At 40.5% G+C, this 17,931-nt stretch overlaps 1 protein-coding gene across 1 annotated transcript in view; it reads right to left on the reverse strand.

Moving 5' to 3' along the window:
• The window catches only part of LOC140271926 (pleckstrin homology domain-containing family G member 4B-like), a 29,234-nt gene that overhangs the window by 2,820 nt on the left and 8,483 nt on the right, over positions 1–17,931 (reverse strand). Inside the window, exons 2-22 of the mRNA XM_072367221.1 lie at positions 15,027–15,224; positions 12,668–14,873; positions 12,371–12,574; positions 11,984–12,104; positions 11,353–11,446; positions 9,837–9,923; positions 9,519–9,635; positions 9,294–9,392; positions 8,928–9,079; positions 8,414–8,552; positions 7,651–7,773; positions 7,361–7,558; positions 6,517–7,232; positions 5,572–6,015; positions 3,216–3,465; positions 3,048–3,137; positions 2,372–2,662; positions 2,102–2,272; positions 1,229–1,406; positions 996–1,112; positions 35–319 (exon numbers count right to left, since the gene is read on the reverse strand). Coding sequence (XP_072223322.1) covers positions 35–319; positions 996–1,112; positions 1,229–1,406; positions 2,102–2,272; positions 2,372–2,662; positions 3,048–3,137; positions 3,216–3,465; positions 5,572–6,015; positions 6,517–7,232; positions 7,361–7,558; positions 7,651–7,773; positions 8,414–8,552; positions 8,928–9,079; positions 9,294–9,392; positions 9,519–9,635; positions 9,837–9,923; positions 11,353–11,446; positions 11,984–12,104; positions 12,371–12,574; positions 12,668–14,873; positions 15,027–15,224 — 6,280 coding nt within the window. The remainder of the gene's footprint in view (positions 1–34; positions 320–995; positions 1,113–1,228; positions 1,407–2,101; positions 2,273–2,371; positions 2,663–3,047; positions 3,138–3,215; positions 3,466–5,571; positions 6,016–6,516; positions 7,233–7,360; positions 7,559–7,650; positions 7,774–8,413; positions 8,553–8,927; positions 9,080–9,293; positions 9,393–9,518; positions 9,636–9,836; positions 9,924–11,352; positions 11,447–11,983; positions 12,105–12,370; positions 12,575–12,667; positions 14,874–15,026; positions 15,225–17,931) is intronic.

Here is a 17,931-nt window from a genome sequence, read left to right on the forward strand (position 1 = left end):
ATAATATTGATCTAAAACACCAAAATGAACCCACTCAGCGAACAGAGAGTTTTCCATTGTTCACAGTGAGGATGAAGATGATGCTGATGAAGATGATGATTGTTGAGTTCATTGTCAGTCACAGCCTCAGGGGAGGAGCTGATGGCTGGATTCAGGTCTGCGCCCTGGGAAGGGTTCCCGGGGTAACCAGCAGGGGGCAGCGAGCCACGTCCAGATGAGGAAGATGACTGGCTGAGGGTCGTGGAGGCGGTGCTGCCGGAACCAATGGAGTGAGGTCGAGGATATTCTAAACCCCTGTGTGAACAATACGTCACAGGGACTGACAACACACATAGATAGATGCAATCAATGTTTAAGCTATATTAGTGAGAAATGAGGACAGTTGAAATTTTGTTGTTAGCTAGAAGTAAAAGTCATTGTCCTGTTCAGGAATGAATGTTTGTAACAAATTCATGACTGTCAATTCTATTCTTAGTTAGAGTAATCGGAGAGTAGTGAACTGATCTACACCCAGTCACAAAGCCTTATGAACACTGAAGACACACTGCTACGCTAGTCACAAAAATCTTGTCATTTACTAGAAAAGGTTCAGGGATGGGTTAATTATGCAACAGAAATACTGGCACTAAGAATGAAAGGTAAGCATATCAACAGTCATGTTCGGCAATATCCGTAATTAAGCGGTGCTAAAATTAGTTTGAAGTTCAAACCATTCAGATCTGGTGCAACATGCAGGCTTTTACCTCTCAAGCCTGATTGTGATGATCAACATTTTCAAGACAAGTTAACAATTCTTTTTTTTCTCTAAACAGTGATAAACATAAGGACAAAGTCAACACTTTTGAACAAAAGCTGAAAGTTTAACCTTTTAAGTGGTTTTCAGCTTGTGTTTTAACTGTTTTAACTTTTAAACACGACCCTCACGTTTTAGAGGACTCTTTTGAACAAAGCCTTAGGTCTTAATGGAGTAAAATGTTGGCAGTGCAGCTCCTTACTTCTCCTAGGCAGGACACAGGTGATGGCTCGATCACAAATTGCGGCATCACTGTGTTGAATATCCATGAAAGGTTTGCGGCCCATTCCCATGAACACTCTCTCCTGCAAACGAAGCTCTGGAAGATAGTTCATATTAAGAATTTGTTTTTAAACATGTAAAGCTTGTTGTAAATTGTCTAGGTATATGCTTTAAAAAATATATATATACAGTGTAAGTTGTTGTTGTGACAACCTCTACTGTGAGCAGCCTGATCCCACAGTAATCTTTCCAGGTCAGTGATCCAGGCTTTCTTCACCTCCATGCTGGCGGCCTTCAGAGTGTAGGTGTCCTCACTTTTCCTCCTGCGGAACCAGATCTCAAAACACAGACCGCTCACACCAGAGTTGTGGGTCATTCCAATGTCATTTGTCTGGAAAACACAATGACAAACCTGAAATTACACAGAAATAATCACACGTAGCAAGCAAAATATATTAGGAAGCTCTGAATGCTAGGGGAGAAAATGGCAATCCGTTTCAAAAGTCGGATCTTAAATGCTTTTTTTTATATTTCTTTATTTTTTGTGTTCAATATGTAAAGCTGTAATATATGACCTTAAAACGACACTGAGAGTCACATTAGAGCAGCAGAATCTTAGTTTTAAACAAGACTGAAAACAGACTGCAAACTGAAAGGTAAACCTAACTTAGAGGCCTTTAGTCTGCTCGCAGCTCTCAGAAAAAAGCCAGAACAGGATTTACTCTAGTCTTACTTCTCACTGTATGAGCAGAGTAGGCGTTCCAGCTGAAGAGTATGGTTTATTTAGTGGAGGAAAATGTGAATGGTAGCCCATACTAAGCTGCATGTCAGGGACTCACATGTACTAACATACATGCCCAGCCAGTTCATCTACAGTTCATAGCTGTAATCTTGAAGCATTTGTAAACCAAGAATTTAGACTTTAGAGATAGACCAACAAGGAACGTCTCTCCTTACCTTTCAGGAATTCTGTACAGATTGTTGTGTTTTGGCTTCACTAGAAAACTTTGCCTATTCAGAGATGTGACTTTGAAAAGTGCCTTTACTCTAAACAGAACATACTCTATTAAAGACTCTAATACAGACCTTAAATGACTGCTTGTAGACATAAACATCATTTCCAACATCTGTCCTCTTGGGCTTGCTGAAGATAATTAAATCTTCAAAGAGGAAGATGCGGCGGACACATTTCTTCTTCCTGAAGAAAACTGTGAATTCATCCTGGCGGATCAGCTGCCCCTGCTCTTTTAAATTAACCTAGCAGAGGAGGGAGGTGCAGAAAATAAAGAAGGGTTAATAGGTTAATACCAACTATTGTAGCTCAAATACAAGTAATCCACAATTTTAATATCTTACATCACAGTCTTGGATGGCGTCCATGGTGAGCAAATCATTGCCATGACGCATCTGAAATCGAACCAGGTCCGCAGCAGCCTGGATCTCAGCTCTCTCCCTCTCATTGCTCGTCAGATCAGGCACGTATGTATTAGATGCAGACGCTGTATCCTGAATCACATCATTTGGCCTGTATGATCTGGCTAAGGAAAGCATGTCCTGCAGCAGGAGGCTGTACTTGCTGATCCTCTGGATGGGCCTCAGCAGGTAGGATGACAGGTCCATCATGTCTCCCAGCTCCTGCTGCTTCTTCTGTTGGGTGAAAGAAAGTGGGTCTGTAAAGCTAAGATGATACAAATGACACATAACCATAAAACTATTCTGTGAAAACTTCAAAAACGCATTAGGTGTTTGTACCAACGAAATAAAGTCATAAAGTGCAGTCAAGATGTGAAGGATTTTAAGGAAACCTTTGTCATGCAGCAGAATTACATGCAACACTAGCACACAAATAAAATAAGCGTAATGTAAAAAGGGCAGCCAGTGTTCAAAACAATAAATTATATAGTTTGCAGTTTTGCTTTTCCTATTTGAGTATCTAAATTCAGTAAAAAAAAGAAAAAGCCTTGGAACGTTTGCAGTGTTAGAACTCTTCGTCTCATATCTTAAGAGACAGATAAGGCAAATATAAACTGACCTTGAAGATATCATGGCGCCGGTGCAGAATAAGAGCATCTGACTGAGGTTTGTTCTTGCTGTACAAAGCGTACAGGCCAAAACTCTCACTCTGCAGAAAGTCAAATCAAATAATTAATCTCTAAGAATTTTTAAACAAAAAAGTTAAAATGTACATGTGAGTCCTCACATGTCTGAGAAAGCAGCGAGCCATCATGGCAGGATCCCTCTCACAGGCTTCCAGCTCTGGAAGGAAATAGTGGCTGTGAAAGTCATAAAGCTTCTCCAGGTTGCCAAAGATGACCCCTCGCTTTCCCCTGAGGTCCTGGGGGATGTCCAGCCTGTCCATCAGGGGAAGGTAGTGAGTCAGGATGTAACCCAGTGAGCGCACATACTCCCTCTCTGTAAACACCAGCTCCTCCATGACACGCTGCAGCCTCCTGTTGACACGAAGAGAGCAACAATCCATTAACTCCAGCAGAACGACACAAAAGCATTTGATCTGTATTCCTAAAATCATATAGTCATTAGTTCATAGTATTGACAAATAACAACCATGATTTTTTTAAAATACAAACCTTATTTAGAGAAAATTGAACAGAAACAAAAACAGAAGAAATCATTTTCACTGACCAACTTCACTGTATCAGAAAAAAGAAACAAGTTTGAAATCTGATACCAGCAACATACTCAAAAAAAGTTGAAAGGGAGGCATGTTTACCATTGTGTCACTGCATCAGTCCTTTTAATTAATCTCATTTGCTTGAGAATTGAGGATACTTGCTGTTGCAGTTGTGAGAGACCTCCGTGTCCATACTCGATATAAAATCTAACAGCTCTGCAGTCTGTGGTGTGTGCCATACTTTTTCAGTACGATACAGATCCGGACTGCAGGCACACACACATATGCAAATCATCCATGCCCCCTCTCCGGATACCACAACATACATTGGCTCTGGAATGTGTTTATTGCATGGAACCGGATGTCAGTTTTCATTAAATCTACTGAAACCTGGACTCATCTGACCACAGAAAACGTATCCACTGTCTTTCTATCTGTCTGAGGTGAACTCATGACCAGAGAACTTGGTCGCATTTCTGAGCAGAGTTGATATATGGCTTGGCTTCCTCCTTTAGTAATACAGTTTCAGGTTACAGTTCTGTATGCATTGGCGAACTCTGAGGAGTGAAAATAGTTTTCCATGGTACCCCTAAGCCCTTGTGGCTATATTGATCACGGTGGCTCAACTGTTTCTCATATAGTGACACCTCAGGGCCCGAAGGTCAATTACACTCAACAGTGGTTTCATCTTTAATACTTACATAATGAGATGTCCTCACACTCCTTGAATCTTTTCACAGCATTACAGACTGTAGAAGTTGAAAGACCAAAGTTCGATGCAATTTTACATTAAGAAATAATTTTTTTGAGTCTGACAGAATTTTGCACAAAGCAGTGAGTCATGAAGCATCCTTGCTTGGAAAGGATGGATCTGTTATACCCAATCCTGACACCCTCAACTTGCCACCAACAAATCAACTTATTGTAAAATCTTCCAGAAGGCTGTTACTTGCAAATGTTTATCAACTTTTTAGTCTCTATTTGCCTCTACCAACTATTTTTAAGTGTTTTGCTAGCATCAAACATTCAAATTGGAGAATTTGGTCAGTGTAGACACTGACTGTAATTTTAGTTTAAGTTTAATACTTGTGTCAGCGTTTCTGGAAATAGAGTGGACTTTCAAAACCTGATGATTTTATTTACAAACTCATATGTCATAGAAGAATAGACTGTTGGCCATGGAAGTGTTCTTCTAGTTATTCTCTGTACAAAATGAAAACTTTCTTTATGGTATTGTTAAGACACAGAACTTATCCCTGATATTTTCTTTAAAATTCCCTTAATCACATGGATTTTTCATAAAGGAGACAGAGATACCCTTAATCCTTTCACGCACTACTTGCTTTGGGATATGACAGAAACAAGCAGTGTGGATGGATTATGGGAGAGAACAGGTTTACACATTTTGATTTGCTGTCCTAAAGAAGAAGCTGTCTTAAAGATCATTTTGACAGCTAGATTTTATTATGAGCAAAATTTAGACTAATTTAGTAAGATAAGATAAAATATAAAATATACTTTATTGTTCTGTTGAGAAACTTCTCTTGCGCTAAAATGCCACCATTAACATAATTTTTTATAGAAGAAAATAATAAAAAGAAAACACGCATAATTCCCCAAAGGCAACAGTTACATCTCAAACTATCACAACAATGCTAAAAAAAGCCCTAAAGCCTGGTAAGCCTGTTCTGTAATCAACCCATGATGAAAAAATAAATAGAAAGGAAAGAAAAGAGACAATACCTGTACCTCTTCATTGTCAGCTTAGAGGAAAAAAAGAGCCCAAGAAATATCACTCATTAAAATTTCCAGGAGTTGTAAAATAACGATCATAGCATCAAATACTTCTTTGCAAATCAAATATTTTAAAGATAATTTTTATCAGTAAGTAAAGCCAACCCTCATCCTCACAGAGTAAACTTACAGCGCACTGCTGGGACTCTCCTGTGGACTTGCACAAAACGCTCCCTCATATTTCCCAATGGGTAGGCTGGAGTGTTTGCAGCACACAGTCCCATTACCCCCTGCAGCCCCCTGGTTGCTCATACAGGAGTCGTCTGAGCAGAAGCTCCCGTGTCGGGAGATCTGAAACTTCTGAGCTTCCTGGAGGATTCGACATGACGGCTGACCGCGGTGGGAACAAGACGATGGCGGTCGAGTCCTCTGCTCTGGAGGAGTCGATGAGCCAACTGCTGCGACTCTTGCAGCGCATGAGTCCTCGCTCACTGACCTCGCTCCAAGACCCCGTCCCCATGGAAACCACTGGCAGCCGACAGTTTGGGACTGAGAGAGAGCAGCGGCATCTCTCTCGCTTCTGGCCCTGCTTGTCTGTCTCCTCCTCGCTTCCCTTTCTGTTTTCTTTGTTGACCTTTTAAAAAATTACAAAAAGACACTCAATCTGAGTAAAAGGTCAGATAGATGAGATCTCTTCGAGCCCACTAACGGTGGATAACAGAGGATCAACTTGAAACTTTGGTCAGACTTTATTTTAAATTCTGATGGAGGGTTATATCAAATAATCCTGGACACAAAAATTTACAATATACTACTAGAATGTGATCGCTTTTCAAGATGTCAAGTGATCAAGTCTCACAGGATTAATCTTTTCTTTAAAATAATTATTTCTTGTCAAGTCAGGGCTAAACATTTATTGGATTAAAAGATTTATGTGACTTGGACCCATGTAGGGGACATTATAATATCAGAAAGAAAATCACAATATCATTTTGCTCTAATTACAATAATCAGTATCATATTCAAAAGTCACAGAAACCCTTTTTAACATGAGAGTGTCACAACAGCAGGAGAGAGCAACAAAAGGAACTTCTTTGGTCAAATAAGTAGAATGAATGGACCAACAAAATATTACCTGTGAGGTAGCTTTGGAGTGGTCTTTGACTCCCTGCTCATCCCAGCATCACTGCTATCCTCAGATTTGATGATAACATTACAGCAGGCCACAGTAGTTAAATTAGGACTGTTACTACTCAGAGTTGGCCTTTTCTTCTCTAAATCCACCGCTCCTGATACGATTCTCTCCCACTGAGGATGCCGAGGCCCAGGAGTTGACTGTACCACCAAATTCTGTCCACCAGGAGATGCTGTCTCAACATTGGTGCTCACCACATCGATAAAATGACCTTCACTCCAATCTGCTTGCTGGTGGTAAACTTCATCCACATCCTGCATCCTCTCCTGAAGCTGCTGCCGAGCCTCCTGACATTTCAGCCAAGCAACATTCCAGACTCGCATCCCTCGAGAGCCCCGCAGGGCGCTGGCCTGGACCTTTACCTCCTGGAATCTCTCTGGGCAGAAGTGGAGGAACCTCTCTTTGAAAGCCTGGAGAATGAAGCTGTCAGTAGAAGATGGCAAAACACTGGTGGTGGTTGAACCCGAGCAGTGTGCTGCACGAACATCCGACTGACAAAGGGATGCAGCGTTGGGGCTGGAATCTTGGTTTTGGTATTGTACTGGCTGGGAGATTGGTTGATTGACCTGGGAGGTTCTGTCATGGTCTTGCTTTGGGTGAAATCTGGATTGATTCTGGTTCAGGTATTCGATGCATTCACTGGCCAGTGCCGTAGCCTATTTGTAAGAGATTTTAAATATTCAATATAGTCCCAGCAGACAATCAAAAGAGCTGCAACTTACATCAAATACTTCTCAAGTAGAGGAAGATTGCGTTTAAACTTCAATTTGAAAACTTGTCTCACCTGCTCACAAAAATCACACACGTTGACCATGATCTGAAGCTCTTGGCCACATGCCTCTGCCCTGCACAGGAAGTCCTCCAGGCCTGATTTGAAGGTGCAGACAAAATTCTGGAAAATGTCTGTCTCTGGGTAGGAGAGCCCACTCTGCTGGAGCCGCTCTGCCTCTGACACTAATGACATGGAATGGTGTCTGCGGTCCTGGAGGGGGAAGGACAGAAAGATTCAGACAGCTAGATCTACAGACAAACACAAATACAAAGAGACGAATAAATACACAAACTTGGACTCACATTAGCTTCAATCAGAAAACCAGTGAAGCTGTTGAGGATCTGCTCCATTCTGTCTCCCGACTCCTCGACTGATTCAGCCTCCAGCAGGTGGTGCTCTCCTTCGACAGTAAACCACTGCAGAATCTGCACAGAGAGAGGAAGGATGACAATACTATATTCAGTATAGAACTTTAAGCTGTGATGCATGTATTCACAGCGATATCTGTTACAGTCTGACATCCAGTATCACTTATTGAAGTTCTTGGCTCGTGTACAGTAGTACAGACTTTAATAATCTAATAAACTGCTCAATGATAGCACTTTAGTGACTTTGTTTGTTGTTTTACATATAGTTTAATGTCTTTTTGTTATGTGTGTGTTTTCTTTGAAAGAAGTGTTCAAATTTTCCTTGTTTTTTTCTTTTATTTAAATACAAATATCAATACTGTAGTGTTTTATCGTACATGTTGCACAGGCAGAAGATAATTAAACTTACACTTTAAACCATCAGCACCAAAATGCGATGTAATTCAGTGTAGGAAAAAGAAAAATATTGTCAATATTTCTAGACACTTCTGAACTAATTATATCAATCGCATGATCTAGGTGTTAGAAAAACAAGATTATTGTGTTTAATTTAACTAGAGATTTTAGATTTTGATTCACAAAAATTCAAAACTGCGTTCTTCATCATTCTCAAATATTTCTCAAATATTAAAATGTTTTAAAAGTGAGAAATGTCTCATCTGAACAACTTTATATTGTATAAGTAAGTATAATGAACCTGTCTGAAGTGTCCCTCCATCTCTCTGAGTTGCACCAGGTACTCCAGGTGTTCCAGTGACATGTTGGTTCTCTGCACAAGAACATGAGCCTGCTCCTCCACGTGGTTATACAGGCTGGTCACTGAGTCCACTGCATCACTGTATGAGAGGGAAAAAAGACTCAAGATACAACTAATACATGTAGTCATACATTTTTCTTAGTGTGCTCTGAAACTCCTCTCAAGATAAGATGTGACTTACCTGATAAAAGAAGAGTTATATGAAAAACGGCTAGTTTTACAGAAAATAAAAAGGTGACTTGCTGCACCTCTTTTATTGTATGTATCATTGACTCCACATTTTCTGTGCAGATTCAAATGTGATGTTGTAGCATTTTGATTTAAAAAGTTGTGATTTACACTTTCAATTAAAAGTCTTAATCTTGTAAAAGTCGAACACTGAATCAAGTCACAGCAAAACCTCAGAATTTTCTTTACAAACCTACAGTGTGAGAGCAGGATTTTTGATGTATACCTTAGGTCCTCACAGTGAGGGTATTTTAAGTCACTCTCTTTCCTTAGCCTCGCCAGGATGGCCCCACCCTCCCTCTGCAGTCTGACCAATCGGATATCCTCCAAGACATCTCTCATCAGAGTCCTCTGATCCATCATGCATTGCTGCACAGTCTGTTAGACAAAAACTATTTCAAAATGATGCAATAGATACCTGTGTTTTCCTATTGTTTACCATGTGCCTAGACTGATATTCTTGATGGCTACAAAAGCTATTATCAGCATATCATGTTATCAGTGATGACAGAGTATATAACTTTGGATAAACTAACCTTTCACACTCTAAATAGCAACAAGAGAAATCAGCTGAGGGATGGTGTTAAGTTACCTGTACAGTGTCTGTCATCTGGGGTTCCTCTAATTTACTGATGGCTCTTAGTAGCAGGCTGGATGCCTCATGAAGATCATTAACAAATGGGAAGAGTCTCTAAGAATAAACGATTTTGACGTGTAAATTGTAAGCAATGAAGAAGCAATTTGTGCATCACTTTATTAGAGAGAGAACAAGAAAATTCAAGCAGAAACAGGTAATCTGTTAGTGTAAGTGTCTCACCTGGTGCAGCTCCATCCAATCACAGTAGCTGTGAGACAGCGTGCCATCCAGACGGGAGCTCAGCTGATTCACCTCTACCAGTTTAAGCAAGGCTTTCATCGATGTCACCACATCCGTCTGCCTCAAGATTACACATCCCATATTAACCGGAAAGTCCTTATATCTTTACCAACTAGATTAATCTATTACAAAAAAAATTATATTTTTTTATATATTGTCTATAGGTTAATGAGGATTAGAGACAACTTTAAGTAATTGCCTTCATCGGTAATCCAAACATATGCAATGTCTTTTAATAATGAGTTAAAAAAAGCTGACCTGTATCCCAGGACATCTTTCTGGCCGAAGGCTGTTCTCTTTGTCCACCAGCAGTACAAAACTATTTACGGCACTGGGACACTGCTCCTGAAACCAGTTAACAATTAATCAATCAATAACTGATCAATTGATCTGTAAAAATCAACAGTTTGAGTTAGAATAACAATAATAATACAAAATATAATTCATATTAGAATAATAGACAAGAATTTAGCACCACTAGGTGTACGTATACCACTTGTTTTTGAGTTATTCGCTTTTATTCATCATAACAAATGAATCCATCCACACATTATCGAAACAAATAACAATTTTGTTAGATAAATACAAGCAATGTCAACAATCATAACAGTTACATAAACAGTTGAGGTGAACGGTGGTCACAGCTTAAACTTGGCATTTTAACTGGACCACCATAGACCGAAGTACGTCTGACACAATGATGCTGTGAACTGTGTGAAAGAACACTCACTACATACTGCTGCTTCATTTGTTCTCTGTGGGGGATAACCTTACAAGCAAATATAGCCAAATTCACTGGACACTTATCTTTAAGTGGTTTGGTGAATGGTGCTCTTTGTCAAATGTGACTGTGGTCACATCAGGGTGTGGCTGTGTGTTATTCCAAGTAGAGTCTGGAAATACTACGAGAGACTGGGAACGGACATATATTGACATAATGAGCTGCTTTTCTGCGGGCCTTTGTTTAACCGTCAGACAAAAGAAACAGAATATGTCAGTAAGAGCAGCTTTATTTGGAATTCAACAATTGCTTTGCTGTTTTTATAAAAGGATACAAAAAGATGGAACTTTGGAGCAAGCTCAGAGCGCCTAGGCTCATATGATTCTAGTTCAGTGTACACATACATGTGATTTGATCTCCAACTGCATTATCTGAGTGGGTTGGTCCGATTTTGCACAAAAAGTTCAGTTTTGTAGGATTTGGATTTGACTAACATGCTTACATGCATTTCAAAAGTCCGGTTTTGGCTGGACTAATAATAACACAATAATTTGATTCTTTATGTGTCATGTTAACATCCATCCATTTTCATTCAGGGTCATGAGGGACTGGAACCTGTCCCAGTATGCTACTGGGCGAGAAGCAGGGCACACTCTGGGCAGGTCTCCAGTCCATGACAGGGACAACACAGAAACAAATGAGACAAACAGCCATGCACACTCACACTCATGACACTCTAACATGCATGTTTTTGGACTGTGGGTGGAAGCAGGAGTACCCAGAGAGAACCCATACATGAAGAAAACATGCAATCTTCACAGAAAGGCCCCAGATGAGATTGGGACCAGGAACCTTCTTGCTGTGAGATGACAACGCTAACCTTCACACCACTGCCCAGTGGATTGTCCACGGATTGTTCGTGGAGCTGATACATAATTAATGACCTGACATTTCACTCCCAATTTCTAGTCAAGCCAGGTGTTAACATGCAAACAGCAGCTAACTCAGAGCTGCTGTGCTCTGTTGAAATGCAGAAGTCAGTTTGCCTTTTACCTGAAGAGCCATCAAAGCCTTATACAGCTGTGGTTGTGGATTTGTCCTCCTAGCATCAAAAATGAGCGTCATCCCAGCTTCTCTGATTTCCTTTCTGAATACAGACACAGAGTGGGAAAAGGTAACTTTTCAAATAAGTTAAACCCTACTAGTAGCTCTGTTAAAGATTACATGAATCTTTAAGATTCCTAAAGATTGATTAATGTAATTATTCAAACTGTCTTTTAAGGAACTTAACTTGTTACATTTAACTGCATGACGTCTCTATTAAATATTTTCATAAGCTAATAAGCTCAAAAATTTGGATTGCAGATACTTCCTCAGGTTTAAAACTATGCAAATATGTACACCTTTTTTAATGTGGTAAACCAGCTTTACACCAGAATATTGCTGGAGAGACCTTCCTGATATTTTCTGATACTTAAAGCCCCATGTAAACTATGCTACTCTTAAAAACAGTTGTTCAAGTTTGTCTTCTTGCAAGTTGTTTGGAAACATCCCACAAGAAGATACAGTTGGATCATTGAAAAAAGACTCAAGCACCTACAATACAATACAACAGAGATACAACAAATAAAGAAAAACTGTCCTGCAGCCTGTTTTTATGTAAAATGAATTTCTTCTTCCTTACCTGGTGATGGAGTGGAAGTAGAGCAGCATCTGGAAGAGCTCCTGGCTTGTTACAGCCGATCGCCATCCCTGGTGGTCTCCATAAAGTTCAATTATTGCCCTGCCTGTCCTGTCTCTGCAGCCTGGAGGAGTTACAGAAAGGAAACATCTAAAATGATGTTCTCTGTTAATGAAGATTTCCATAAGCCATGTGACCCTCCCAAAACAGTCAGAAAGAGGGAAACTTTAGGTAAATATGGTAGTCAATGCCTCATTGTTGGTAGTATATCTGACAAAGACAGTGAATCTACCAACTGATCGCAGCACACCAAAGAATATGATACAGGAGTAAACTATTTTGTGCTATGCACAGTTAATTGCAGATCTTATTTAGTGAATCTAAAATTACCTGTGAGAGATGCTACACCGAGATAAAGAGGGTGTGCTCTGGGGTCTGGGGGTCCCAGGGGCAGGTGGTCAGGTCTGGGACGAGCAGAGGCACGCTGGGAGACCCTCTGCATTTCTGTCGTTGGAGGTGGATCAGTCTTTGACAGCTTCTCCATTTGATGGCCATTTCCACTTGATATAAATGTACTGCCAGGCTTCTCACCAACTGCAAAAAGTGCTTTTCATTTAGTTAGAATGAAGATAATAAAAACTGGTCCAAATCTGATGGCAAACTCAGGAACAGAACAGAACTCTGTACCTGTAGTCATCCTCCTGTTAATCTTGGGCGAAACCAGTCGAAATGCTGTGCTGTTTTTACATTTAACCACATGTAGCTGGGGAACCTCTGGACGAGAGTTAAGGTTTTCTTTTCTCCTGATAATTTGACCTTCAACAATAACCAGTTCACACTTTTCTGAGGTGTCCACCACTGCTGTGGAGAGAGAGGAACATCTTCTGTCTGATACAGTGTCTCCTCCGTTTTGTGGTGCTGCTAGAGATGTCAAGTTTGAACTGGTTCTGTTTTGTAGCTTTTCATGAGGCTTGAGGGTCAAATGCTTCCCGGAAATTTCCCTTGAACTCAGTGGTAATCTGTGGTGCTTGGAAGACACATCTGAATGTATAGGACCATTTGTACCTGACACAACATTAGTGTTTATTCTTGCTTCTGCTGCTGAATTTGTTCCTTTCACATTGTGCATGGTACCATAAGATTTGGGTGATTGTGCATCACTAAATGCTGCAGAATTCTTCTCAGATATATGCTCTGGTTGCCCAACAAATTGCAAAGTACTAATTTTCCTGTATTCCACAGATGGAGAAAGATTAGAATCTCCTGGTTTCCAATGTGAAACAGTGTTTATTTCCCCAGACTCCTCACAAATGTCTTCAGTGAGAGAGGGAGGATGCTGGTCACATCGTATTCCTTGAACATCACACCACGGATCTTCTGGTTCGGTCCCAAGTTGTCCCTGTCTTTTATCGTACTGTGAGAAATCACCATCCTCCTCTACCACAGCTAACAAATTCCCTCTGTCTTTCTCAGTTCTAAAAGTGACAGGGTTTTGAATAGCAGCCTGGTAGGAGTCCCTGTATCGACATCTCAGCTCTTGAGCTCTGGTAGCCTTTCCACCCTGTCGCCTTTTCATGCATGGGGTGCAGGGCTTCTCTGCAAAGTGAACAGTGCGGGCACACTGGGAAGGTTCAAGGGGGTCACAACAAGAGAGATGTGTTTGGGAATGGTGATTAGTGGATGGAGGTCCTGCTTGGGCAGACATGTTGTAACTCAATGATAAAGGATCCACAGATCGAGAATGACTTTGTGATTTTGTGGGTAACGTCTCATGCACTTGTGACTGTGTGGACGGCGGCAATTGTGTGGCTAGCTGACTTTGTCTATGTGGATATCGTTGCATTTGTGAGTCACTTTGTTGTTGGATTTGCACATGTGCCTGTTCTTCAGTGAGTGACTGATCTTTACCAAAAAGCATGCTGGCCTGCAGTATATCAATGTATTCCCCTTCAGCAAAAGTTTGGGCTACTGGCCCACCTCTACTCATATTTTGCATCTTTGTATCTTTCTGTTTATCTTGTAATGTATTTTCAGGAACAATTACACCTTTATTCTCACCTTTACATTCAGTTATACTACTATTTGCAGAGATGCGTGTATCTGAAACAGTGCTTGTTTTTGTGGCTGTATTTGGATTTATCCCAGTGAAGCGGCTGTCCCATGTATTAGGGGACACCCAGCCTATTGGCTTGCTCTCTGTGTCAGTTTCTCTAACTTTAACCAGTCGCGATGTATCCGCACTAGTATCCACCAGGCAAAGTGATACAGCAATGCCGTGCTTTGCTGGACAAATTCTAGTCTCCACAGTGAAGGCAAACGGTTGTGAGGATGATGTTAAAGTTGAATCCTGAGTAGTAACAGGATGTTGTTTTACTACAGATTCCTTTGAAGAAGAAAGAGGTGATGATTTATTATAAGAGCAATTATCTGGAAAATCAGGAAGAGGAGGAGGAAGAGGAAGCGGTAACGGAGGATATGATGAAGGAGCAGAGGCCATACTACTCCCAGCACTTCGTGGAACATCCACAAATTCAGGCACGGCCACCCGTTCCCATGGTAACCTCACTAAGCCTTGTTCAGTGGCAAGCAAACATTGTCTGAGAGGCGTTCCACTGCGGTCCTGGTTGATGTCATCTAACCAGTCATGGCTGAATATACAAGGATAAGAGGTCTCATCAATTGGGGTCTCCTCTGCCTCTACTGCAAACCCCGCCTCTTCCAGGAGGCTGCAGACCACGATGCGAGCTGATTGGTCACAGAACGGTGACACCTGGAGATAAAAGTCTCCAGGCTGAAGTAACAGGGGGTCGATGGGAGCAAGGTGGACAACAACTTGGTCACGTAAACACAGAGGCCAACCCTCACAAAGGAACAGACCATCAGAGTACTGAGCCTAGAGGGAACAAAGGCAAAGACAATACATTAACTTAAACAGACACATTTTTTACTTTGAGCAATTAATACTCAAGATTTCAAGGCAGAGATTCTCCATTTTAAGAAATGTCTGTTTAGCTACACAACTGTAGTGCACATGTCAGTGACTTACACATGCAGCCTGCTGCACAGTGTCTAAGATGTGCTTGGCTGGAACCAGAAAGTCCAGGTAACACCGCAGGGCATCTCCCTGGTAACGACTGCCGATGATTTGGAAGAGCTGGCTGAGCAGAGTGGGAGCGGTGGCATTGAAGGGCGGATACAGCACTGACAGAAGGTTCTGGATTGAGCCTTCCACAGAATTAAGGTTCTACAAGAAAAAAAAGTAGAAAGCAAAGATTTAAGAAAAGCTTTGCTCACTAATCACAAAATAGCCAAGTTGCCAATTGTACTTGGATAAAAACTGACATTCTCAAACACAAATGTCACACCACTGACCTTAAGAATATCTTGCAAAATTATGTAATTTGTGACTTTATAGATATATACTGTATGTCATTTCACGTATATTCATGTGCAGCTGCTGAGAACTGGAAAGTGATGACACAGACAAGGCCCTGCAGCAGTTAATGTTTCATTCAAAAAAAGGTCATGCACCACTGTTCTAACTTTGAACCTTGAAAACTTTTAAGAACATGTCTTTAAATTTTGTTTTTCTTACCAATGGTCCTACCAATCTAGGATCAATCGCGAAAGCTACTGGGATTGTTTTCCATTTGGAAATAAGGGTTTTCTAATTCAAAGAGTATATCCAAGTCAGCCTATTGCCATCAACTCCCAAGTAATGTAATAGCATTAAATAGAAAGTGCTAAAAAATTGCATGAGCTGCTGTGCCAGCTGCTTTTATTCTGATTGCTGCATCATCTGTTTTATAGCCTGTGTTAAAGTTTATTGGGTAAGCAGTCCTTATGCTTAATCAGTGATTAAATTACCAAGTTCATCATTTGCTTTCACCTTAAATCTACACCAGCATTTTTCTAAATAAAACATGTCATGCATTTAATAAGCTGGTGTTCCAATCTAATATCAGTTATCTGTTGATATATTTACTGATATGTGATTACTGGTGTTTCTCTTGTGTGTGCATTCTAATGCTGTGTGAACTTAATATAACCAAGATGGTTATGTGTGTTCAGCTTTTAAGCATTTTGTGACCTGCGCCACTGTCGCCACTCACAGCTGATGTTGGCTCCAAACATGACCTTTTTTTTTGTTTGTTTTAGGTAACCACAGTTTCTAAATCACATTGCCAGACTATTACCTTAACTCTTGCTTTAAAGCTGGAGTGGTTAAAAAGGACAATTTTTGCTGTTGGACAATTATATGAAAGTGCAGTGGCAATGTTTGCTGTGTTGAAAAATCTGTACAAACACAGACACGTTGAGCTCGGCTTTACATGTAGAGGTAGCAAGTCTGACAACACATATCCAAGTAAACACAGTGTGATGGCTGTTTCCAAGGCAAGCTAGACTCCTGGATTATGGTTTCACATTCCCTTTGACCTGAACTCATGGCCTCCAACCCACTTTAAGGCATTGCTTTATTTAGCCCAGCAAAGGCCACAGCAGCAGACCTTGGATGGTTAATGTAAATACATGGCTGAGACTCTGCAGGAAGAAATATAGGTTCAGGATATGTAATATATGTTACTCTTCCCAGTTATGTTTTCAGTGCAATTTAGATGTAGGACTCATAATAAAAACAAACCTCAAACCTTTTTTTTAGCCATTTCTCCCAATTCCCTGTTGTCACTGTGCTGACCTAAGCTAACCGGCTGCTAGCTGTGACACAAACACAAAGATATGAGTTTTGTGGATCTGATAATCTTATTTACTAAAAGACTAGAAAATTAAGATAAAACTGTATTTCCTTATTGAGATTATTTTTGAGTACATTATTCCACACAGCTCAGGTTTTCCAAAATTTAGGGATAAAAAAACAAACAAACAAACATGGATATAAAGAGATAGAAACAGGGAAAGTTATCTCAGGGTGCGGGTTATTATGTTCCCTCACATCATCATTAACTTACTGGCAGTTCAGCTTTGCTACCAATTCCTCCACTCTGGCTTTAAGAGGAAAATGCAGGACCTTTGCTTTATATACAGCCCTAATACTTGTGGATTTGTCCTGTTTAAAGGTTGCTCTGTGCATTAGTTCCTTCTAGGTTTGTTGTTATTGTATGTTCCACTGCAGGTTCTCATTTTTTTGCTTGTCAACCCTCTCCAGAATCTCATCCTCTTAAATGATCATCTAAAAACTCTTGCCTCTTGCCCCACAGGTCCGGAAACAACATTATACCTCAGAACTTTTTGGTCAGTTTGCCTCACCCTGCTGGGGCAAAACCCAACAATGGCCATCATGATAACATGATAACATAACTATAACTATGGAAACAGTGGCTGGGGGATGTCAAAAGAGATGAGGATGGTTTCAGGTAGCTCAGTAGAACATAATATAGAGTAAGTAAATTTAGATCACGGCTCACATCAATTCTAAATTAAAGGTTTTCCTGAAGACAACTGAACACCTGCTTCATCAGCTCTTAAAAAAACACAAGTGAAAGGAGTTGCGGTGGAAGGTCTCTGTTTGAGCTTCTGATTCTTGGCAAAGGGCAGCTTGGAAATAGCAGAATTCTAAATGCCTGCGACCTTAAGATAAAAACTTAAGAGCGATGTTGGTTTGGGTCTCCTGGCAGTAGTGATACATGCAAAGTGAAGGAAATGTTTGCCTTCTAACACATTTAACACATTATTCTTTAGTGTCATGAGTCATTTATGTGAGTCAGAAGCAGGAATCATTTAACATTTTTTTGAGGTGATTGTTATTTTTTTTTTTAAATCAATGTGTTTACTTGTTTGCCTCAAGTATGTGGTGTGCAAGTGTGTCTCTGTCCACTGACCAGCATACCATTGCTGCAGATTCACACGGCTCTATATAAACACCCAGATCTCTCTCACTCAACCACTGAAATAAATGACGATGCTCACATTACTGTGGATAAGATGTCTCAGTG

This window comes from Leuresthes tenuis, unplaced genomic scaffold, assembly GCF_036924035.1.
Source record: "Leuresthes tenuis unplaced genomic scaffold, fLeuTen1.0.hap1 SCAF_16, whole genome shotgun sequence".
Taxonomy (NCBI): Eukaryota; Metazoa; Chordata; class Actinopteri; order Atheriniformes; family Atherinopsidae; genus Leuresthes; species Leuresthes tenuis.